Genomic DNA, 23,690 nt, shown 5'->3' on the forward strand with positions numbered 1-23,690 from the left:
CAGTTGTCGGAATTCAGAGTAAAAACAGCTCTTGCTTTATTTCTCTTGGAGCTGATGGTGCCGTTCTAGTGGTGCTGGTGGTTTTCGGGTAATTTGATCCCCTAATGTTGCAGAGAATCACGTGTCTCAATTTTGATTCACGTATCATTTGACCTCTTTTCTTTGCGTTGTGAACAAGAACAAGAACAGGAACTGACAATGGCATCTGGAACTTGCAACTTGAGCATACATTGATTGACCTTGCTTATAGTTCTTATATTTCAAAACAACAGCCACCAGACGCTAATAGAAGTTGTTGATAAACTCGCTTTATTCAAATGAAAACTGATTGGAAAATTTATTTTTGTAAACAATTATTATTTTGGCTGCCCCACATAGTTCACTTAAAGATGGGTGAGGGCGTTCTGTAATGGTTCAAAATGATTAGTAAAATATTAACAGAAATTAAGCTTAACCTACGGCCAGATCTCCCAGACCAGCATTCATCGCTTTTATGTAGGGAGCAGCTGCTTTGGCAGCAGATGCGATTTCTTTGGCGCTAATGTTCTGTGTATGAAGAAGGTTTTTAATGAAAGTAAATTTTAATTTTATGTGGCAATACTTACACCAGCTTCACCAATAATAGAAGCGCCTGCGGACTACATTTTCGGCAAAGAAAGATTTAATTAAATTCAAATATTAAATCTACATCACGTTGATACTTACTGCAACATTGCGATTCTGGATTTCTGAATGTTTCTGGATTTTTACGCTAAGACTGGTAATGGTGTTCTATTGCAAAGAGAGGGGTTTATATAAGACTGACCAATCTGAAAGACGTTCAACTTACAGCCAAATGACCGAGAGCATCGCCAACACTACCCAGAAGACTACCAATTAGATTACTGGGCTCAGCTTCGACATAATTCTGCTCAACCCTCAAGTTGGTAAGTGCATTCTAAGTTGAAATTATTTAGAAATAGAAAAATATATTGAGACTATTAACAATATTACTTACAGCTAGATCACCCAAAGCATTAGCCATATCACTTAGAACGTTTAGAGTAGTTGGCTCCTCATAGGTGATCAACTCGTTCTCCAATTGGTGGATCACTTTCTCGCCAGCAACTGCCACCTTGGAGACATCGCCCATAATGTTGCCAAAATTGAGGGTGCCAGCTTGGACCTGCTGTGCCACCAAAATGATGGCCAACGCGACAACAACTTTGACTTGCATATTGATTCTTGTGTTAGTAATTTTCGTACTGTTTGATTTTACAGTCGGACAGCCTTATTTATATACCATCGAGCGATGGCCGAAAAGTTAAAGACGCAATAAACACAATTTGTATAATGTGTGTAAGCCTTCTTATACTAAAGTGGCCAATAAGTCAAATGCTCGCGGTGTGCACTGATTGATGTCCACAACTTGTTATCAACTAATCTCAATTTACACAAATAAATATAGATATTGTCAGATATGGGCGACAAGAACCTTAAGCAGTCTAATAATAATACCAATGTCCCATGCCAATGACTAACACTAAACAACAACAATGAATTGAATATGCGAAAGGTTAGTTTTATTTTTATAATTATGTACATATTTGGTAGACATACCAAACACTTTAAGTGTTAACTTGATTGATTATCGAACTCGTTTAAAAAAGATTAGCAAGACCATGGGCAACATTGGAGGCCACATTGGCTGCGCCAGTTGCCACGCCCGCTGCAACATTTGTGGCAGCTCCAGCAATGCCTGCAGCAGCGCCGGCAGCATCTGAGGCAATTTTTCCAGCAGCACCGGCAATCTGGCTGGCTGTCTGAGATGCATCAGAACCAATCTGGCTGGCTGTTTGGGAAGCATCGGAGCCAATCTGGCTGGCTGTACCGGCAGCATCGGAACCAATCTGGCTGGCTTTATGGGAAGCATCGGAGCCAATCTGCTTGCCAGCTTGGGAAGCATCCGAGCCAATCTGTTTGCCTGCTTGGGAAGCATCGGAACCAATCTGGCTGGCTTTATGGGAAGCATCGGAGCCAATCTGCTTGCCAGCTTGGGAAGCATCCGAGCCAATCTGTTTGCCTGCTTGGGAAGCATCGGAACCAATCTGGCTGGCTTTATGGGAAGCATCGGAGCCAATCTGCTTGCCAGCTTGGGAAGCATCCGAGCCAATCTGTTTTCCTGCATGGGAAGCGGTGGACCCAATCTGGCTGGCTGTACCGGCAGCATCGGAGCCAACCTGGCTGGCTTTATGGGAAGCATCGGAACCAATCTGTTTGCCTGCTTGGGAAGCATCGGAGCCAATCTGTTTGCCTGCTTGGGAAGCATCGGAACCAATCTGTTTGCCTGCTTGGGAAGCATCCGAGCCAATCTGTTTTCCTGCATGGGAAGCATCGGAGCCAATCTGTTTTCCGGTGCAGTGGAGCCAATCTGTTTTTGCATGGGATGCATCGGACCCAATCTGGCTGGCTGTACCGGCAGCATCGGAGCCAACCTGGCTGGCTTTATGGGAAGCATCGGAACCAATCTGTTTGCCTGCTTGGGAAGCATCCGAGCCAATCTGTTTTCCTGCATGGGAAGCATCGGAGCCTATCTGTTTTCCTGCATGGGATGCGGTGGACCCAATCTGGCTGGCTGTACCGGCAGCATCGGAGCCAACCTGGCTGGCTTTATGGGAAGCATCGGAGCCAATCTGTTTGCCTGCTTGGGAAGCATCCGAGCCAATCTGTTTGCCTGCTTGGGAAGCATCGGAACCAATCTGGCTGGCTTTATGGGAAGCATCGGAGCCAATCTGCTTGCCAGCTTGGGAAGCATCCGAGCCAATCTGTTTGCCTGCTTGGGAAGCATCCGAGCCAATCTGTTTTCCTGCATGGGAAGCATCGGAGCCAATCTGTTTTCCTGCATGGGAAGCGGTGGACCCAATCTGGCTGGCTGTACCGGCAGCATCGGAGCCAACCTGGCTGGCTTTATGGGAAGCATCGGAACCAATCTGTTTGCCTGCTTGGGAAGCATCGGAGCCAATCTGTTTTCCTGCTTGGGAAGCATCGGAACCAATCTTGCTGGCTGTCTGAGATGCATCAGAACCAATCTGCTTGGCTGTTTGGGAAGCATCGGAGCCAATCTGGCTGGCTGTACCGGCAGCATCGGAACCAATCTGGCTGGCTGTACCGGCAGCATCGGAACCAATCTGTTTGGCTGTACTGGCAGTCTGGCTAACATTCGAGGCACCAGGTACAACTACAGCCGGATCTTTCAACTGAAATAATTATAAATTTAATATAAATTCAAAAGATATTTTTCCTTGCAGCACAAATAACTTACAATTGAATTACCGAGCTGATTTGCGGCTTGTGTGGCTGCTTGGCCAACTGCAATGCCAAACTTTGAGGCAGCTTGGCCAATTTGGGTGCCAGTATTACCTGCCGCCTGGCCAATTGACATGCCGTACTTTGAGGCTGCTTGGCCAACTGCAATGCCAAACTTTGAAGCCGCCTGTCCAAGTGGACTGTCTTCATTTCCTAGACTATTTGCGGATTGGCCAATATCACTGCCAAGCTGTGAGGCTGCTTGGGCAACAGCATTGCCAAAATCGGAGGCATCCTTGCCGACATCATTGCCGAAATTGTTCTACAATTGAATTCACATGACATGACAATCATCCGGTTGGTTTTGTTAGCACAGCACTTACAAAATCCTGGCCGAGATCGCCTTGGATACTTCTGGCACTAGCTTCTTGCAGATGTACCACAAGTGCCACCGCCACCAAAAGGGTCACAATAAATTTCATGAAAATGCCGTTGAATATGTGGTATTCGTTGTCCAAATGTTATTGCTATGCTTTCACTAATGATATTTGCAAATTTAAGCTCGTATTTATAGCAAAAACAATTCAATAAATTGCAATATTTTCTTATCACAAGACATTGTTTATCTAATAATTATCTTGGGAATTTTCGTATAGTACGCAATATTTTTTTTGAAGCTATGTTTTTATCTAAATCTAGACAAATGGCCGAACTGTTTATGCATTTAAAGTTCGTATCATCATTTTTTACATGCTGCCAAAAATATAACATGTCTTAATTTAAAAAAATGCTTAAAAGATCAGGTACGATTTGCATTTTCTTATCAATTACCTAGTAATAGTAATAATATAATATAATAATAAAAATATTAATAAAGAACGATCGATCAAAAGTATTACGAAATTCCCCTTATTTGTTGATTGTCAACCTCAGAAATAGTCTGGAGATAATAGTTTAGACGTGCTTATCTTACATAATTTTTGACTTGTCTGGAGTGCTAATTTATGTGTCATTATAATCACTTTTTGGAACAATTTTATAAACATTTTGTGTCGGTGAAAATTTCGATAAGCTATTAAAGATTATTTGGCTTTTTTTTGTTACGTCTGTCCAAGGAATTATTTTATTAATTTAATATATTTTCAGAACAAAATCATTTTTTAACATTACAGTGTAAATATTTAAATCTTATTTTTTTTTGCCGTCCGAATTGGATCACTACATCAACTGAACAATCGATCGAAAAAATGAGAAGCAACTGTCAAAGATGCCGATGATATTGTTAACTGTTTCTAAGGAACTTCTTTAATGTAAAGTAAACAAATTATTGAAATTTAGGTATTCACCGTTCACCGTAGACGATAAATCAGGCGATAAAGGGGATTTATTCTCTTTTACTACCAATCACATATTTATTAGTTAAAATTATAGATTTATTTTTTTGCTGGTATTGAAATTACAGTTAAAATTAGGTAATTTCTTTTGTATAATTTGTATACTGATGACCTGTTAAAAAATACCCATCTGAATCAGTTCGTAGATTGTTAATGGGATTTTTTTTAAAATGTGCTACATTTTTGGTGAACTGGTCATAATAATTTGTAAACTACAATATCTATTTTTAAATTTAACGTATATTTAATTTTTAATTCACAAAGCCTTGGGGTCTTTCCATTTTCTGCTCCTATTTTTGTTGCCAGTCTTTGAGAAGGCTATTCGCATGCGTAAATTGTCGGCTTTTATTTGTCGATTATTGGTGACAAAGCCCATAAAGTTGGCCTGTTTACAAATATTGAATTCATTTCAACTTTTTCCTACGTTCTTGTTAGTATTTACAAACTTTAGTTCATACGTTTCCATGATACATGCTTCGAGCACAAAGATAAAGATAGCATTAATACAACCAGATGCAGTTCAGCAATTGAATGATTTCCATTTAAATAGTCAAAAAATGATCTGTTTCAACAAGCTTGAAAATAATGTGTTGTTTACAGTTATTGGATTAATATAAATTAAATATAATATTTTGTTTTACGGCCTGTATTTCTATATCAAAATGTTTTTTTCTAGCTTTATATTTCCGAACTTTTTCTGAGTTAATATAATAGGTGATTTTTGTTTTAAATGTTTCAGTTTAAGTTAATTTGACTATCAAATAATTACTTCCAAATTCTTTTGCTAGTTGAACGTCTTTCCACTTGATCTCCATAGAGAGGTAGCCTCTTCCAAGCGTTTTTTATGTCATTGCTTAATAAAAATCTATATGATTATGACCAGCAAAAGTCTTGCCAATGGTGAAGATAACATTTTGTCATATGGTCTATTGCACAGAGTCTGAGAAATGTTTCAAATGTTTCAATGAGAACTTGTATGGCTCATTGGCAGCGGCAGCGTCAACTTCAAACTCAATTTGAAGCGGACAAAAATGTGTCAAATGATTTGGGGCAGAGTCAAGGCGGAGGGTTGTAACCCCCGTGACGGGTTATGGATCGTTTAAGTTGCAATCGTTGAGCATTTATTGTGATTTTTATGCAGCTTGCCAGCGTTTTAATAGATTTTTGCATAAAACGCTTCCCAGGGTTACCGTTACTCACTTTTGCTTAATGTAAACAAGTTATAAAACGCTCGTAAATCGCAAAAAAAGCTAAACTATGTCGCCATAAAAATGCTATAAAATATGCTACCGTCAAGCAAAAAAAAAAAAGGGAAACGGGAAACGTTCTTTTTTTATACAGCTTGCGAATTTGCGAAATGCAAAAATCGTAAAACAAGAAAAAGAAAAGGAAACAACTACGGGGTGTGTGGCAGCTAGAAATTGTCGACCTCAAAGGGCGCAGGCCACCCGAAGGTGTAATCGTTTGCATCTGAATCTCAACTCACCCCCTTGACCCTGTCCTACCCCTGCCCCATGCCCTGCTCATTATCGCAAAAATCAAAATGCGTTTCTCAATGAATTACAATCGCTCCGATAGCAATGGCTCGTAAAGCGTTTGACATTGTTATTGCTCGGTTGTTATTTTGTTGGTTTTTTACTATCTCCATTTCAGTTTTGGTTAACTAAGTGCTTTGCTGTGGATCCCAGACTACATAACTAGTAATTCTGTTTTTTTTATTCGTTATTATGATTTTTTCATAAAAAATACTTTGATAGTTTGAAAATGTATTTAATTAAATTTCTATTTATTATAGCATTTATATAATTATTTTTCTTTTTTACAATTTTAATTAAATTATACTCACATGTATATCTAGTAGTTTAATATTTTCAAATTTATTAGTATTGTTCCAGTTTTTTTATATTAGGTTTTATTTTGTTTGCAATTTAAGGCAGTTTATTATGATTTTTTTAATGAAATAGTTCTAATCTCTGTTAATTTTTGTTTTTAATTAAGAATATAGCTTATTATTATTTATTTTTGTAATTTTATTTAATGCTGCATTAACTTATATTAACTTTTGCTTTAAATACATTTCGGCAAATGCACATTTAGTAATAAGTTACATTTTCCACTACTTTTTAGCCGACTGCTCCTTTTTTTTGAAATGCGCTTCGGCAACACTCGTGGAAATCATCCCCAAAACTATACCAGCACTTTCATTCCAAATACATGTTGCTTGCTGTGAATTCAAATAGCACATTTGACACGAAATGGAAAAAGGCAGCGTGGCCGAGCGGTCTAAGGCGCTGGTTTTAGGCACCAGTCCGAAAGGGCGTGGGTTCGAATCCCACCGCTGTCAAAGGTTTTTTGCACTCTTTTTTTTTTTAAATAAACTATTTTCATTTTTATATGTATACCAAGATTATTTCTTCCCATACATGTATGTATGTAAGAACATGATAAGCACAACTTTTGTCTGATAACTCGCGTATTTTTAATTCAAATGAATCATGTAGTGTTAAAAGTGAACCTTGAATTTTGAAGTAATTTTTGTAGAACGCACAACGTAAGTGTAATAGATAGTTTATTTCATAGAACGTTTTATTTTGAAAAAAAGCCGTTTAAGTTGTATGCCAGAAAATAGGACGGCGCCATACGGCAGCGTGGCCGAGCGGTCTAAGGCGCTGGTTTTAGGCACCAGTCCGAAAGGGCGTGGGTTCGAATCCCACCGCTGTCAGTTTACAAGTTTATTTTTGGTGGCTGTGCGAGTTTTTCTTTTTACATTCGCGCTTAATAAGACCATCCCCACTCTCATTTTCACATTTTCCGGCACAGTCGTTTATCTGGCGCTGACATTTCCCGCGTGCGCTGACTTAACTTGAACTTTAACCCTTTCTGCGATAACATGTTGATCTTGTTAGTAACCCGCCGAGTTCTGTCCAATTTGGTAACGAAATGAAAGGGAAATGACAGGAAATTAAAGAGGTTTGCGGTTCCATCCACTAGCAACTGTCCTCGCTGGGGGGCTCACTTTGAAATACATTTAATGAAGCAAATGAAAAGAAACAACTACATTTATCTTAAGTTACATATCTTCTCCATGCTAATTGTAAACAGGAAAGACGCAGGTTATTTTATTTTAAAATATCTTCATTGCAAGCATTAAAAGTGTATTTGATTTTTTTATTCATGCGACTGTCGAGAGTGGCACCCAACTTCTCCCGATTTCGAACAGTGATTTAATTCTTTTCATGGTCTTTTGTTTTGTGGTCGACTCAGTTCTATATCTTTTTACTGTTTGACTTGTTTTGAGTCGCGCTTAAAAAAAATTATATGGATTAGTAACAAAACTTTTCCAAGAAACTCAACTTCGGCAGAAAATAAGGTCATTGAATTTAACTACAGATATGTCGCTTTAAATTCATAAATGCATCATTAATATCAATTCATATGAAACTGTTTTTGTTTAATACGAATAATGTAGATTACAATCAATTACAACTGGGCTAGAACGCTACTGTTACCAATACTTACTGCATAATTCATTATATTGTTTATATTATTTAGAATGGGAAAATATATACAGAAGAGAAAATATTGTTTTGAGCTTATTAATTGCTAAGAATAATCGTTCGTTTGAAGCATCTTTAATGCGTTCATAATAATAATATAATTAAAGCATTTGCTTGCATATTTATATTTCTAAAAGATTACGTGGGCTTTTTCACTTCTTAACTGCTAGGCTTAAGGTTGACTCAGCTTATCTGTGTAGTATTTAACTGCTTTTGGAAATTTTCTGCCTGTGAAATGTCAGGGAACCATGCTAAAACGCATTAGGAACTGGTTGCCACCTCGATTTTTTGTGATAGGGCAGTTCCGTCTGGCTGTGACAGAGATGTTACAAATGGCGTTGGTCGTTGACGTGGGTGATTCCCATTAATGAAAGAAGCGATGAATTGAAATGTTACTGGGAATAACGTTTGAATAAAACTTCTGCACTGCTTTCAAATAATTCGCGTGACAAATGCCTCAGAATGAAACTACAAACGATGATGGGTGACTAAAATAATTAGAGCGCCTTCAAATCAATTAACTGGAACTCAATACGTCATCGTCATCATAGTAAAATGTGACGTTGAAGGCGAATTTTAAAGCAGACGAACTTCAAGTTTATATTCGAATTTGTCCGTATTGGGTTAATGAACCTAGACATTTATGTCTTTCTTTCGCATTTCAGTTTCATTCATTCTTGAATTTGTTTCGATTGTTATATATATATATATATATATATATGTATTCTTGAGCCTATATATGTTTGACAATGCAGATATTATGCAAATTGTAAATGCTTTAACCACAACATTCCCCCTATTGGATAACAATCGGGGCCCATTGACTAACCCGCTGATTAACCGGAGTGTGAGAGAGAGAGAGAGAGAGATTTGTTGTCACCGGTTCTCAAACTCAGTGCTCGGCTTGTTCTTGTTTTAGCCCGATCGTCTCTGCCGCGGCTATAAAAGCCCAGCGTCAACTTGGACCTGCTCACAGTTCAATTTCGAGCGCGGAGTGTGATTAATCTCGATCGGTCAATACTAAATGCAATATAATATAATATAATACAAGTGTGTTAAGTGAGACAAAATGAAATTGTTTGTGTTGTGGTTGCTGTGCATTTTGGGTGCGAGTTCTACGAAAGCGCAATGTAAGTGACAAATCAACCATTAAACTGACCACAGAATCTGTGGGATTTTTATAATACTGCTCAAAAAGTGTTTAATTACAATTAAAAAAAACCCCCCGAGAACTTTAGAATGGTTCTGCAATCTGCAATTCAAGCTGTGAGGGAATTAGCCAATTATTTGTTAATTAAGCTAAGCTGGTTGAATCAGCGTTTAATGCAACTTTGCTGCTAATTAAGTGCACAATTCCAGTTCCAGGCTGCTAATAACTCATACTGTCAGTGGTAGTCCAACCGCAAGAATGTCGCTGAGTTTAGCTCGGACGCGTGCCCCACGTTGACGGTGATTCCCCAGAGCAAAACCAGCTTTTTATGGCACATATATATGTATATACATGTCCTTGCTGGGGGTTTTTGGATTCAGTTGTGAGGCTTGTAATTCTTTGAAGTAGGCGTTTTATTTTTATCAGGTATTCGAGCTGACTAAACAAAGCCAAAGACGCTTGTAAGCTGGATGATTTATTGGTTGTTATAAATATTATAATATAATAGTAATTTGCCAAAATATATTTTTAATTTGTTAATATGGGAGTAATTTATCATATAACTCTGTTTAAAAATAAGATTCCATCTAAGAATTGTTGAACAACAATTAGACAAACTTAGACTGCTAATAAAATTACTTACTTACTTTGACTGATTAACTGAGATATTCCAAACAGTCTCAAAAATTAATTGTCTCATATTGATCGAAATTCCTTTAGGGATATTAAATCTTCGGCATACCAAAATACAAATTGGTTTCTTCTAATTAATCTGTGTGTCTCTTTTGCAGATGAGCGCTGCACCAATCCCAATCAGCGAGCTGGTCTCTGTGTGCAGATCAGCGAGTGCCAAACATTGTATTCGGTGCTGCAGCAGGACAGCCTGTCGGCTGTGGAGAAACAGTTCGTGCGGGAGTCCAGCTGTGGCATGGGCAACGATAATCGTCCTTTTGTGTGCTGCACCCGAGATACGGGCTATACTAGCAGTCGCAGCATGGACTATGGCGACTTTGCGAACTTTGGCAACTTTGGCAATGATTACGACTTTAGTTGGAATCGGGCACCAAACGCACCTCAGCCGACAACTGTGCTGTTCCCCGCCCAGAACATTAGACCCTGGAGCTTTGGCGCTGGCAGCAACAGGCGAACACAGCGACCACAGCGGCAACAGCCGACGCGGCGGCCACAGCAGCCACAGCAGCCACAGCAGCAACAGCAACCGGATGGTTCCACATTGTTGCCACAGCTGCCAACTTGCGGTGGGGTGACCATCAGCAATAAGATCTATGGCGGCGAGAATGCCGATCAGAATGAGTTCCCCTGGACGGTGCTACTGGAATATCGACTGCTGACCGGCAATGGATTGGCCACCAGCTGTGCGGGCACATTGATCAATCAGCGTTATGTTCTAACGGCAGCCCATTGCCTGGCTGGACGCATTCTGCGCGAAAAGGGACCACTGTGAGTATTGCAAAAATTAGCATTTATTAGCCGGAGATAGCGTTGAATTCCAATCAACTTATTCATCAATTCAATTTGACGTATTTCTGTGCACCAAATAACACTTTCTAGCTACTAATTGGGCTAGAAGGAGTCCCCGTGGCTTTTTAGCTTGTCCGAGTGTCTCTCTGTTATTGTTATTATTGTTAAGATTTTGTTTCTATATTCTTGCTGTTGTTGTTGCTGATGTTATTGTTTTTGTCCAAGTTGAAGCTTATTAATTAAGTCAGCTAAACGGCCAAACCAGATTCAAAGCGCCGCCGTTGCTTTTTAGCGTGTGATTCATGGTGGGGAGGGGCTTGGAGCGGGTTCAAAGTGGATAACAATTGGTTACGCTCGTAATTTGCTTGACCGCGGGTTTTTTTTTTTTTATTTTATTTTAATACTATTTTTTCTTTTTGTTTTTTTATTATTATTATTTTTTTTTTTGGTTGGGCACGTTCGCACTTTTAAAATTCAATTAGCTACTTATTTCTGATTTCCTACAATGTTTTTATGATATTGTATTTAATTTAATTCGTGCGTTTTGTTTGCTTATTTTAGTAACTCTGCGCGTTTGGGCGAACATGACACGCGCACTGCAATGAATTCCCCCAGCAGCGGTGGTCAACGTTTGGGCATTGAGGAGACGCGTGTCCATGATCTCTACAAGGAGAAGTCACCGAATCAGCTGCATGATATTGGCCTGGTTCGCTTGGAGAGCAATGTGCGCTACTCGAACAGCATTAAGCCCATCTGTCTGCCCTCGGTTGTGGCGCCGGAAACTAATCGAGCCGGCCAACAGTACACAGTGGTTGGCTTTGGACGCACTCTGCGATCCGCACAGAGTCCCATCAAGCAAAAACTGATCGTCAACTTTGTGGAGGCGGCGCAATGTAAGCGCAAATTTGCCGAACGAAAGATTAGCATTATGCCGACGCAGTTGTGTGCAGGTGGCAAATATGCTCAGGATGCCTGCGATGGTGACTCGGGTGGACCGTTGATGCGCTTCAGGAATGACGCCTGGGTGCTTGAGGGCATTGTCTCGTTTGGTTACAAGTGCGGCCTGAAGGATTGGCCGGGTGTCTACACAAGCGTCGCTGCCTACGACATTTGGATCAAGCAGAATGTGAGGGCCTAAGAAAGCCAAGCCATCACAGCCGCTTGCCCCTCGACTCCCTCTAAGGATTTTAGTCTGAAGCTCGAATTGTGATCTTGCTTAACTCGTACTCGTTCATACCACACATAACATAAGATATCAGCAAAGACATATTAATTTAATTTATATTCATAAGTGTTAGTTCTTTAGTAATAATAAATGAATATTTAAAAGACAAATGTACAGTGTGAATGAACTGGTGTTATTGAAGACAAAAACCTTTGGATTTTCCACTCAACCGCAAGGCTTTCGCACATTGCCACCACGTTTTACTTAATTGGCCATCTCACAGAAGCATCAACAAGAAGAAACTATATCCGCCTTATAAAAGCTCACAGCTGGCGGTTGATCTTGGACTTTGACCAAGGCTGTTAATGCGGTTAAGCTTTAGTATCATAGGAAAATTACTACAAGAATTAAAGAATTATGCATACATTAAAGATTATTACAAATTATTAAAAGTATGTTTTGACATATAAAATATCCAGCATTTTAAGTTTAATTAATTTCATCATGTCACAGAGGTGTGAAAGCATCAGTTTAAACTGGTTTGTCCGCATGCTTAAAGTGAGCACGTTCTAACAATTATAAATACAAAAATCGACACTGGTATGCAAAGTATATCTAATATATATTTTTGATCAGCCAGCTTGGCTTGGCCCATGAAGATATTACATGAAGTTAAGTCCAATTTTATGGTCATTTACAAACAAAAGTTTTCAATAGGATGTCAAAGTTATTTATAAAATAAAAGATAATTTGATATTCAGCTTAAGGCGTGTAAAAAGCTTTAAAGCTCAATTAAAAATGGGCACGCCCTAAAAGTAGGCAACGCTGAGCATAGCTCGAACAGCAAATGAAAGTGAAACCAGAAAAACAACAACAATTGGCAGCACAGCTGTGAGCTGAGAGCTGAGAGCTGATTGCATAACCGGACCCGCCAGCAGCCAGCAGCAGTAAAAACAACAACAGCAACAACAACAGCAACAACAACAGCAATAACAGCGCTTGACCGTTGCTCCCGTTTCGTTGACGGCGATTGCAGTTTTGGGCTCGTTTTGGTGTCACAAGCTGCGGGGGCGCTGAGGTGAATAAGCGCAGACAGTTAGCTATCACTGTCGCTTTATTTATTTTTCTTCTTTTTCTTTTGTGTTGTGTTTTGTTTTTGGCACTTTGAGCTTCGTCGGCTCTTCCGACTCGCTGCTGAGGTTTCGGTTTCGGCTGCCATCGCCGTTGCGCGCAGCATTCAAATTCAGTTTCAATACACGGCTGAGCGTTCACGCGAGCGGATTCACATTGTGTGCGTTTTTGATAGCCGACATTCGACATTCGACACCATCTATCCTCTCCCACTGCAAGTGCTTTTGGGGCGTTTGCGATTGCGTATTGCGTATACGCCGCGTGTTGTGCTCGGTGTTTGTTTACACATTGGCAGCGCCACGTTTCTGTCACAATTACGAGTGCGGCAATTGCGATTGATTTATTTATTCAGCCGATCGCTGATGTACCGCCTCTATCCAAGCAACGGCGCATTGTGGGCGGCGTCCAGCGCACTGCTTGCCCTTGCCCTCGTCAGCAGCGCTCAGCAGACGGAGCAGACGGAGCAGGCAGAGCAGACGGTACGCCAGGCCTGCGATATACCCAACGAATCGAAGCGTGGCGTCTGCGTCCAGGTGAGCCAGTGTACCGCCTATCTGCAGGTGCGCAATGTGTCCAATCTCAGCTCGGAGCGCGTCAACTTTCTGAAGAAGGTGCAATGCGATCTGGAGCAGATAACATCAGCAGCTGCTACACACAATGACAGCGCCGATGAATCCGTGTACAAGCCACTTGTGTGCTGTCCAGCCAATGGTCAGGATTATCTCTTTCCGGTCATACAATTCTCCAAGTTTGAGTATCGTCGCTTTCTGGATGTCACAGCGCGCTTCAAGCGCAAGCAGCTCAAGCGACGCATTCAAACCGTTGAACCCAGCACGGGCTTCAATCTGCTGAACGAGTGTGGCAAACAGGTCACAAATCGCATCTATGGCGGCGAAATTGCCGAACTGGACGAGTATCCTTGGCTGGCATTATTGGTCTATCAGTCGAGTAAGTTCGCGAACTTCCACAAGTTCAAGTTGTAAATTTGTTTAATATTTTATCTTTATATATTTTTTGTGTGTCCAGTCCAGTCCATTCCAGCAATTCCAATTCGTTTGTCTCTCCTTGCGAGAAACTTCACATCAAATACTAGTTTATTTCCTTAACGCTTTTCAAGTGCTTCTCTTCAACTTTAATCTTAGGCGAATATTCTTATTTTTGTGGGTATTACCAGAAATCGTGTATTTTAATGAGGTATCCATAAAGGTGACATTTCAACCAGTTCACATTTTATTGTTGTTGTAATTTTGAAGCTTTCTTCTAATTAACAAATTGAAATTTGGAAATATTACTATAAATTGTTTATTTTAATGAGCTAACCATATATTTATGTTTTTGACGTGTTTTTCCATAAGATTCAATTAGTTATTTTATTTTTTTTTTACTCTTTAATCTTTCTTTTAATTCAAAAATGGAAATTCGGTAAAATTTCCTATAAATCGCTTATTTTAATGAGAAGTCCATAAAATGCTTTTATTCATATATATTGAACCTAATTAAGACAAATTGTATTAAGACAGATTAATCAATTAAATTTTCTAAAAACTTTAAACCTTCTTCTAATATAAAATTACATCTGTAATGATTTTCCTAGACTTTGTGGCTTTATTTTCCAAACTCACAATAATTATAATATTTGATTTCTATTCCCTTCCTAGGCGATTACGGCTGCAGCGGCACACTGATCGATGATCGTCACATCCTGACCGCCGCCCACTGTGTCCAAGGCGAGGGAGTGCGAGAACGACGCGGATTGTAAGACTATCAAACCTAGTTTATATATTTGAATACGAATCTAAACTTTTCGCAGGAAACACGTGCGTTTGGGTGAGTTCAATGTGAAGACGGAGCCGGACTGCATTGAGGAGCCGAACTATTTGAGCTGTGCGGATGCTGCACTGGATATCGGCTTCGAGCACATACATGTGCATCCCGAGTACAAGGAGTACTCCAGTCACAAATACAATGATATTGCCATAATCCGACTAAAACATCCCGTTAGCTTTACGCACTTCATAATGCCCATTTGCCTGCCCAACAAGACCGCCCAGATGCCATTGACTGAGGGCCAAATGTTTTCCGTGTCCGGCTGGGGACGCACCGATCTCTGTAAGTGTTGGACCAACAACTTTCAGCTTTCCGGCTAATAAACTGTTTGTATTTTATAATTGCAGTCAACAAGCGTTTTGAGAACACACACAGTCCGATCAAGCTGAAGCTGCGTATTCCTTATGTCTCCAGCGAGAACTGCAGCAAGTTGCTGGATGAGTATGGCGTCCGTTTGGGTCCCACGCAGCTCTGCGCCGGCGGCGAAAGGGACAAGGATACGTGCGCCGGAGACAGTGGCGGTCCTTTGATGTACTTCGATCGCCAGCATTCGCGCTGGGTAGCCTACGGCATTGTCAGCTACGGCTTTACGCAGTGCGGCGCCGGCCCGGGTGTCTATACGTCTGTGTTGAGCTATCTTAGCTGGATCGAGAGCATCATCAAGTCATATAACACCAAGCAAACATTCTAAATGTGGAACGTTTAAGCGACGGCGTTGACTGAGTTTGAAGTTAGATTTACTTTTCAACAGTTGGCGGCGCCTAGCATCTAAAAGTGGGATGGGCTTATTTGTGGGCATTGGACTGTTGTGCTGTTTATAAATATTTGTACATATTTTGCCAAGTGTCTAATGGAAATTCTTTCATTTTACAATTAGTGTGTGTGTGTGTGTGTGTGTGTGTGTGTGTGTGCCAGAGTGAGTGTGTGCAAGTGTGTCTGTATTGGTGTACATCTGTGAGCTAACAAAAGTCTGAAAAACATGTTTCTATTTAAATAAGCTATTAAAATATTTATACACATCAGCGTGTTTTCAATTAATCAATTGCCAAATGGCAGCCTTTTTCAAAACACATCAAATAATACATTCGCTGGAAAAAGTTATTATTAGTAATACAATTTACATATGTATTATATATGGTAACAATAAAAAAATTGTAACTCAAAACATGCAAATCAAAATTTTTAATATATATACAGATTGTTGTGGTACAAGTTTGAAGTCTGGATGAAGTCTTTATTTAAAAGATATTATGGTTCTTCATACACTGCTATCTAGCTAAATCTATTGTGTCCTCTGTTGATCAACCCTGATTCTTGAACAAATTCGGGTTGAGGATTTCTAAGCCTTCCGACCGTAAGAGATAGTTATTTGATATTTGGCTAAAATGTGTGAGTGCAAAAAAATATAAATTTAACATGTTTTTTTGAGAGAGCAGACAGTTAAAGAGTTTTAATACGAACGGAGGGTAAAAAAACTTGTATATTATATAAAAACAATTGTACTCTTTCTATATAAAGTAGAGTTATTGTTTGTTCTCGCACTTAGTAAGCAAGAGTTGGCCTTGAGGCGGGGCTATACTATAAGCGAACTTTTGAGACATTTTAAAATGAAAATGGCCAACAGACAGAAGACAGAAGACAGAAGACGGTTAGTTATTCAGCCAGACTGTCAGTCTGTTAGTCAGCTGTTTCACTTTTTGTCTTCGAGTCAATGTTGCAGCTGGTTAAACTTGATATTGCAGTTTAGTTGTTGTTGTTTTTTGATGTCGTCATTGATTGCCACACTTTGCTTTCACCCGTCATTCGCATGCACTCCATAAACTGAACTGAGTCGCCTCTCCAGACCTGGCTCAACGCTGTTGGCTGCCAATATTTTGTTGAGCGCGTCTGGCAGTGATGCAATGCCAGCGCCAAGTGGCCAAGTGGAGTCAGGCCAAAAACGCTGCCCAATTTCAAATCGATGCCATTCATCAGGTGAAGCCAAGTTGGCCAAAAATAGCCACAGACAGAGCCAAGCATTTGTATGCGCAGTTCGACGCTGGGATGCGAACTGTGCCACTGACCAAAATTGGACTGGCCAACGCTCACCAATGCTGATAATCACAGTGTTATTGTCGCTGTTGTTGTTTCTGTTGTCGCTGTTGTTGTTGCTGTTGTTGCTGTTGTTTTTGTTGTTGGTTTTGTTTGGCTGTAAAGTGTGCGTCAGCGTAGTGAAAGTGAACTTGACTCTTTGAGGCACTGCTGCTGTGCTGATGCCGATGTCGATGTTGATGTTGATGTTGATGTTAACGTTAATGTTGCTGTGCTGTTCATGTTGATGTGTGTGCGATATGTCGCATTAATATTCATGATGATAGTTATCAGGCAGAAGAAGAGACAGCGAGTCGCAGTTTGTGTTGTTGTTGTTGTTGCTTTTTTTATATATTTTTTTTATCGGCTCTCTGTTTGCCCAGCTCATTATGAAGCTCCGGCGATTTTGTGTTTAACCTTGAACTACATATAGATTTAAGCACGTAAGCATTATATGATTGTATGTAATTTGGCAAACATATTTGACATTGAAAATGGAATTGGACTGTCGAAATTTGAGCTACATCTGCAACTCAAAAGGGAATTAGAGCTATGCATTCCGCTAAATAGTAATTTGAGGGTTTTTTTCTAGCCCATCTGTCACAACAAATGCTAACCGCAAAAGCATGAAAAATATCGTGGACAAAAGGCATACAACGAATTCATTTGTAGGCCTAATGCCACGCCCATTGCAGCTATTAGTAAGCCAATATTTTGTATATTCAAGCACGTCCAAAAATTCATCTAATCTATTTGTAAGTCTGAACAACCCCCGCTTTATAATTTAATTTCGTAACGTTTTGTTGTCGTGGCTTTTGTGTAAAATGTTTTTGCTTGGCCAAATTGAAAAATTAGAAGGTAGGCTATAAAAATTAGCCATATGCCGAGAGCTCCACAGGTGCACAGAACAGTTGGCTGTAAAGAGAATTGGGTGTGCCTCAATATACAGTTCGTTTTTATTTTTTTTTTATGTACTTGGCAATTGCTTCTCTATTTATTTGCAGCTGGGCTCGAAATGCATAACGATAAAAGTTTATCGATTTGTTAATTTCGCGCTGCTCATATCAATAAATGCGACAGACATGTTGACATCTTGCCATTAAATGTCACACAAACATACGCAGGACAATAATACACAGGGATACAGGATACAGACATCAAATGCTTTGCATGACGAACACATGCACCCCTTCCCACCCCCGTAGGAAACTGGGGTTAGAGCACAGGGGTAACTCACTCAGAGCACTTTGGGCTAAATTGTTGTCGAAATCCAATGAAATTAGAATGCGAAAAAAGGAATTTAGGATCGGTTTCATTAGTTAATGGATTGCCAATCGAATTACAGTGAAAATAAATACAGAATTAGTACGAGTTGGGAAGCAAAAAGTTGAACAGCACTGTGAATTGGCGAGTTGCGAAACAAATATGAGCTCTTATCGGAGTTAAACTGTTTTTGCATTGTAAACTCAACAAAAAGCATATGGAAAAGCAACTTTAAAAGAGTAACAACGCCTTGATACACTTTCTATATATACACAATTTGATTTTAATTATAGATTTCTGTTTCCAATTCATATTTTGCATTGTTAGCTTGTACATCTATCTATGACTATTAATCATAATTTAAGATAACAAGAATCTGTTAAATTTACGCAATTTTCTTTTGTTTTCCTAGCATAGGTTTAGAACCTTGTCTATAGGTTTTTACTTAATATAAGTAAAGCTCTTTTTATATATTTAAATAAAATATCTAAAACTAAATTTGTTTCATTTATTTTTGATGTAACATATTAAGCAGACTGTGCTAAGTTGGTCATCAGACTAAATACAGCGGATATAGGGTATAATCTAGAAATACAGTGCAAATACACTGGACTATATCTTTTGCGACTGAAGCCCGACTAACTGACGATGCTGAAGTCAACATAAATAATTGAAAAAAACTCATATCATTCGCTCTGAACAGCTTGAGCTTAGCACAAGCAAAACAGGAAACCAAAAAAAAAAAAATAATAATAATAAATAATAATATATCCAACATAGATTATTGTAAAATTGACAATGTGGCGATTGTGTTGCTTGCTGCTATTCCTGACTTCTGGATATTTTCTGCTTACCAACGGTCAGCCGAAGAACATCTCACAGGTGCGTAGTTGCAGTTTGTCCTTTCAAGAATTCACTTAAATTCACTCTACACGTTCATTATGCTCACAGAATGTGGGCATTACTTTAAGCGCACCTTCTCTACAAGTACCCGCAGCCATTGTCTTTGGAAATCCGCGTCCCTCGTATTTTAGTCGAAAACGACTGCGGCTGAGGGACTACGAGTATAAAAAGGATAAGCGCAAAAGGCAAAGGAAGCGTCCACATGCCTCAACTAAAACAACAATTAAAAAATCTGTTAAGCAACAAATATTAAATCAAGTGAATGCACTTAAAGTGGAGACCCCCAAAAGTATGCAACAAAAATAACAAATGACAGAAAAATGAAGTCAACTTCGAGCTGGCAAATACTTATTACAAATACTAATTCCAAAACAGAAAATGAATACTTACCTAGTAGTCACGCATAGTAGTAACTATGCGGCAAACAAACATATATATATAAAATAATTATAACAACAATAACACACCCCCAAAAGCATAGTTCAAAATCTGTGTAGGCTCAACTGTACACAGTCCGCGCCGAAGGATGCCTGCCACGTGGCGTTAACGCAAAATCAACAAAATCTGTTGTAGTATGTATGTATATAAATATAAACAGCTCGAGACATCAGATTTTTAATCAGCAAGGGGCATAATGGAAAAAGTGGGGAAAACCTTCAACGATAATCATCACAATAATCGCGCACGTGATGCCAAATTATGACTTTCATTTTGTGCGAATATTGTGCTGGTAAATTTGCATATTGCCAACGAATCCCGGTTGCTGGCACTTGAGTTGTTCAATATTTATTAAAAAATTAGCAACAAGCTGTTGAAATGAGTGGGAAACCATTTGCAACTGGTGGTGGCTTTAAGGATGCGAATGCAAATCCTGATGTCGCCTTCAAATTCGCTTCCTTCCGTTTATCTCATTTGTGATTGTGTGCAAATTATGAATTTTCCCTTACAATTATACAGACTGTACAATGTGGCAAGTCGATTTATATTTATATTTATTTGATTGAAATTAAATTGCTGACAACGTGAACCCAAACGGACCGGAAGTAAAGCTAAGAACGTGTCTACTCTGAAATTTACACAGAAGGTGCAGAGTCAGAAATGGGATTTTTGTGGCACTGGGTCAGTGCCGCAGGGCAAATGTTAATGTCAACAACAATCCACGCTGTAAAAAGAATATTTAATTCCAATTTGGTGGCCCACAAAATAACACACAAATTTGCATTTGAAAAACTAATTATAAACACTTTGTAACAGTTTCCATTTCTTTTTTTCTTTTTTTTTGTTGGCTACTAATTGAAATTTTGAACTGCTGTGCAAACAATAGAAAGGTTGCATTGTGGGCGTAGGGCGTTAGACAAGGGGTGTGGCTAAGCAAACAACGACATATGCAAGCATGTGTGTGTGTGAGTGGGGTAGGGTTGGGTGGTGGGGGCAAAATCAGCGGGGTGCATGTTAACTGTACAACAAGATGACAAATTCGTGTAATTTAAGCAACGCACAAATAAATAGGCAAGCACAAACTTGAAGCAGCCCATATGTGTGTGTGTGTGTGTGTGTGTGTGTGTGTGTGTGTGTGTGTGACGCAACACTTGCGCCTTTTGGCAATTTTCCCAAAAACTCGAGTGCCACTTCAATTCGCAGCAGTATGTGTAAGTGTGTGTGTGTGTGCGTGTGTGTGAAGTTAAGCAACACTTTTTGCACATTAGCAAAGCGACACTTGAGGCATGTGCAATGGCAGTTGAAAAGCGCTCAAGTGCTGCCACTAATGCGCCAAACTACAAAGAAAGCGAGAGAAAGAGAAGCTGTCAGCGAGATGCTTGCCACACATCACACACACACACACACACACACACACACACCCACACACACACACACCACACACACACACACACCCCACACACACACTCACACACACACACTCCACACACACACACACACACACACACTCACACACACACACCTCCCGTTGCTGGCCCACAGCTGATATTACCAAAATATTTTCAAAGTCAAATTCAATTTGATGGCAGAGCAGACAATGCCAAAGCCTCGCCCCGGGCCCGGGCCCGGGCCCAAAAGGAATGCATGCGGCCAGCTCTATTTGTGACTGGTCCTTTGGTCCTTTTGTGTGGCTGTGTGGCAATGGCAAATCGCCAACTACTATGCAAATAACATTAATTGTTTTGCCAAACAAAGGCGAAAATCGCAGCGGAAATTGGAAATGTGAACTGTTCCCAACAAATATCCAGCCAGGTTTCTGGCCAAATGATACAATACCCGAAACTTGTAACCCTAAATCTATTGGAAACTATAAACACCACATGTAGTCGCTCAAGGGAAAAGGCTGGCAAGCGATTCATTTAAATTTGATATGGGATGCTTAAAAACCAAAATAAGAGGTACAGTCCCAACAACAACAACAGCAACAAGAAGAGCATTAACAACAGCGACAACAAATATAACAACCCCATAAAGCATTTGACGGTCCATTCGCGGGTAGTTAAAAGACAGAAACACCACCACCACCATCACCATCGCCATCACCAACATCACAACATCTTCACATTTAAGCATTGCGCACATTTTTTGGGTTATGAGGTGAAAATCCTGCAAACTCTGCAAGAGCTCTTTAAGATGCTATAGATGCTATATGGCTGGGGCATTCATATGCTAAGCATATGCCACAACGAGGCAGTTGCTATTTCTTTTTTTCTTTTTTTTTTTTAATCGCTCAAAGCCAAATGCCAACCTACTTGATACGAGTTTTTCCGGGTTTTCTTTGACTTGTGCTGGCTGCTGTTGTTGGGCTTTTCAGGTTTTCAGCCGTATTCTTTGTGTTACAGTCCAGCGATTTGCATATGAATGAGCGTGTAATAAAGCGGCGCAAGGAAATTAAAAGTAAGCAGTGCCAGCCCCGACATCCTTGTGGCACATGTGTGTGCGCGGGGCAGGGTGCACACAAGGAGTACCAGGAGTGACAGCAGAGCGCAGTTCCTGTTGTAATGAAACATTCCTCGAGTGCGGAATTAATAGCTATGATTTGTCTTTTGTTGTATTGGAGCAGCAGGCTTTAAATTGCATTCAATTGTTTAATTGAGCGGAAGCAGGAGGAGCGCAATGCGTCTGTCAAAAGAAAAGTAAATAACTCAGGTGCTCCAGACGAACTATATACATATATACATAGATTAAACTCAACTACGAACTATGTATATATATACTCAAGACCAGCTTCTGCTGATGAACTGCAATTATAGTCTAGATTACATGCCCTCCATACCGGAAATGCCTTTAATCGAAATTACGACGCATTAGCGACACAATTTTGTGCGATTTTCTCGACTTTTCCCCAGCGTTAGTGAAATGAAATCAACTTGGTTTTCTTCCGGCCAACTACGCGTCGCTGTTGATTTTTTTATTATGCTAAACGCACAAATGAGCTGCCCTCCAAGGATGAGTGAGGTTCAAGATGAGCATGAGCCGGGGGTTCGGCTGACCAGGGGTCGCCAATGAAGCAATGATCGAAGGGGAGACGCGTACACGAACTTCATTGATTAACGATTGAACAAAAGCAGTGGCAAAAGGAACTGAGACTAAGTAAAGGAAAAGTTCCCTCGGGAGCAGGACACGCACAAGAATACACACATGAGAGCCGGACAATCGATGGCAGCATAATCAAAAAATTAAAATCTCTTTATGTTTTTATGCTCGCTGATTGAATGGTTCTATTGTTGTTATTACTGCTCGGACAGTTTGATGTGCCGTTGATGGACTCAGCGACTGGACGTGGTTGTGGATGTGGATGTGGACATGGTCGCGGCTCACTGAACTAATCGGCTGGCAACCAGTCACCCCGGTCAGCGGCAGTCGAGTGTAATGGATACATGCGATATGCCAGCCAGGACATTGTAATATTATCCTTTCTGCTCGGAAATCGGGCAAAGCGTCGATTAACTCACGTTGCCGGCAGAATTCTGATCTGTTGGCAGAAAACCGCGAAACACGTTTCTACGCGTTTTGTGAGGCTTCTTTCTCCACACTCGTTTAATTAAGTCACGTTGTGGCTTTAATCTCTAATCAGGTTATTAGCTAAGTTCTACTTTCCTTATTTTTTTGGTCTCTTTGATTCGGCTTTTAGCGCTAATTGCCAGCCTAGTAGGTTTTCCCTTCACACATCCTCGGCATTGTCAGCAAAAGTTTCGAGTGGCTTTTTGAAGTGCGACAATTGTGTCAGCATCGCCTATTGTCCTCCATGCTCCAGGTGTGAACTCAGATTGTGCGTACTTTTCGCTGGAACTGTGGACTCATGTGTTTAATAGCAGCACAATGACAGCTGCTGTCTGCTCCCTGAGCACTCCTTGCGACTCCCATGGCTTCGACTTATCAAACTGTCTCGTAAATAGCGCAAGAGTGGCACTTGAACAAAAAATCCAATAAGCCGCCTGGAGGCAGAAACAATGACGCCTCGA

The 23,690-nt window shown here is 40.2% G+C and overlaps 4 protein-coding genes and 2 non-coding genes across 21 annotated transcripts; 4 read left to right on the forward strand and 2 right to left on the reverse strand.

Annotated features, from left to right (window-relative positions):
- Window positions 1-286: 286 nt before the first annotated feature.
- Window positions 287-1,245, reverse strand: LOC6564225. Its single transcript, XM_001990073.3, has 6 exons — window positions 998-1,245; window positions 830-937; window positions 706-771; window positions 606-638; window positions 460-546; window positions 287-404 (listed from the first exon to the last, which is right to left on the reverse strand). Exons 1-6 carry the CDS (start codon window positions 1,214-1,216, stop codon window positions 384-386), a joined length of 534 nt encoding a protein of 177 aa, XP_001990109.1. The 5' UTR covers window positions 1,217-1,245; the 3' UTR covers window positions 287-383.
- Window positions 1,246-1,540: 295 nt separating this feature from the next.
- On the reverse strand, window positions 1,541-3,828 carry LOC6564224 (suprabasin). Of its 16 annotated transcripts, none has more exons than XM_043215099.1 (5): window positions 3,669-3,790; window positions 3,302-3,607; window positions 3,003-3,236; window positions 2,187-2,285; window positions 1,541-1,889 (listed from the first exon to the last, which is right to left on the reverse strand). In XM_043215099.1, exons 1-5 carry the CDS (start codon window positions 3,765-3,767, stop codon window positions 1,641-1,643), a joined length of 987 nt encoding a protein of 328 aa, XP_043071034.1. In that variant the 5' UTR covers window positions 3,768-3,790; the 3' UTR covers window positions 1,541-1,640. The 16 variants fall into 16 exon arrangements, with proteins under 16 accessions (XP_043071034.1, XP_043071033.1, XP_043071030.1 ...); XM_043215098.1 differs by having other exon boundaries at window positions 2,187-2,318; window positions 2,937-3,236; window positions 3,669-3,789; XM_043215095.1 differs by having other exon boundaries at window positions 2,187-2,384; window positions 2,871-3,236; window positions 3,669-3,788.
- A 3,115-nt stretch (window positions 3,829-6,943) lies between these two features.
- Trnal-uag lies at window positions 6,944-7,023 on the forward strand. Its single transcript has one exon. It is a non-coding gene; the product is annotated as a tRNA-Leu (tRNA).
- Window positions 7,024-7,321: 298 nt separating this feature from the next.
- Window positions 7,322-7,401, forward strand: Trnal-uag. Its single transcript has one exon. It is a non-coding gene; the product is annotated as a tRNA-Leu (tRNA).
- A 1,886-nt stretch (window positions 7,402-9,287) lies between these two features.
- On the forward strand, window positions 9,288-16,010 carry LOC6564219. The gene is made up of 7 exons (XM_001990069.2): window positions 9,288-9,366; window positions 10,178-10,847; window positions 11,430-12,000; window positions 13,134-14,112; window positions 14,823-14,919; window positions 14,975-15,273; window positions 15,339-16,010. The coding sequence occupies exons 1-7, from the start codon at window positions 9,306-9,308 to the stop codon at window positions 15,680-15,682; spliced, it is 3,021 nt and encodes a 1,006-aa protein (XP_001990105.2). The 5' UTR covers window positions 9,288-9,305; the 3' UTR covers window positions 15,683-16,010.
- Window positions 16,011-19,077: 3,067 nt separating this feature from the next.
- On the forward strand, window positions 19,078-20,483 carry LOC116805416. The gene is made up of 2 exons (XM_032737164.2): window positions 19,078-19,206; window positions 19,276-20,483. The coding sequence occupies exons 1-2, from the start codon at window positions 19,123-19,125 to the stop codon at window positions 19,531-19,533; spliced, it is 342 nt and encodes a 113-aa protein (XP_032593055.1). The 5' UTR covers window positions 19,078-19,122; the 3' UTR covers window positions 19,534-20,483.
- Window positions 20,484-23,690: the final 3,207 nt, after the last annotated feature.

The sequence above is a fragment of the Drosophila grimshawi genome, unplaced genomic scaffold (assembly GCF_018153295.1).
Source record: "Drosophila grimshawi isolate 15287-2541.00 unplaced genomic scaffold, ASM1815329v1 contig_311, whole genome shotgun sequence".
In the NCBI taxonomy this organism is placed as follows: domain Eukaryota; kingdom Metazoa; phylum Arthropoda; class Insecta; order Diptera; family Drosophilidae; genus Drosophila; species Drosophila grimshawi.

Bases quoted from the DNA above. Each gene is read 5' to 3' on its own strand.
- LOC6564224 (XM_043215084.1), bottom strand. From the start codon at position 3,767: ATGAAATTTATTGTGACCCTTTTGGTGGCGGTGGCACTTGTGGTACAT. The intron at 3,608-3,668 runs GTAAGTGCTGTG...ATTCAATTGTAG, and splicing joins GCGATCTCGGCCAGGATTTT to AACAATTTCGGCAATGATGT. The intron at 3,237-3,301 runs GTAAGTTATTTG...TAATTATTTCAG, and splicing joins ATCAGCTCGGTAATTCAATT to TTGAAAGATCCGGCTGTAGT.
- LOC6564225 (XM_001990073.3), bottom strand. From the start codon at position 1,216: ATGCAAGTCAAAGTTGTTGTCGCGTTGGCCATCATTTTGGTGGCACAG. The intron at 547-605 runs GTAAGTATTGCC...CTTCATACACAG, and splicing joins CTATTATTGGTGAAGCTGGT to AACATTAGCGCCAAAGAAAT. The intron at 405-459 runs GTAGGTTAAGCT...GAACCATTACAG, and splicing joins CTGGTCTGGGAGATCTGGCC to AACGCCCTCACCCATCTTTA.
- LOC6564219 (XM_001990069.2), top strand. From the start codon at position 9,306: ATGAAATTGTTTGTGTTGTGGTTGCTGTGCATTTTGGGTGCGAGTTCT. The intron at 9,367-10,177 runs GTAAGTGACAAA...TCTCTTTTGCAG, and splicing joins GAGTTCTACGAAAGCGCAAT to ATGAGCGCTGCACCAATCCC. The intron at 10,848-11,429 runs GTGAGTATTGCA...TGCTTATTTTAG, and splicing joins CTGCGCGAAAAGGGACCACT to TAACTCTGCGCGTTTGGGCG.
- LOC116805416 (XM_032737164.2), top strand. From the start codon at position 19,123: ATGTGGCGATTGTGTTGCTTGCTGCTATTCCTGACTTCTGGATATTTT. The intron at 19,207-19,275 runs GTGCGTAGTTGC...TTATGCTCACAG, and splicing joins AGCCGAAGAACATCTCACAG to AATGTGGGCATTACTTTAAG.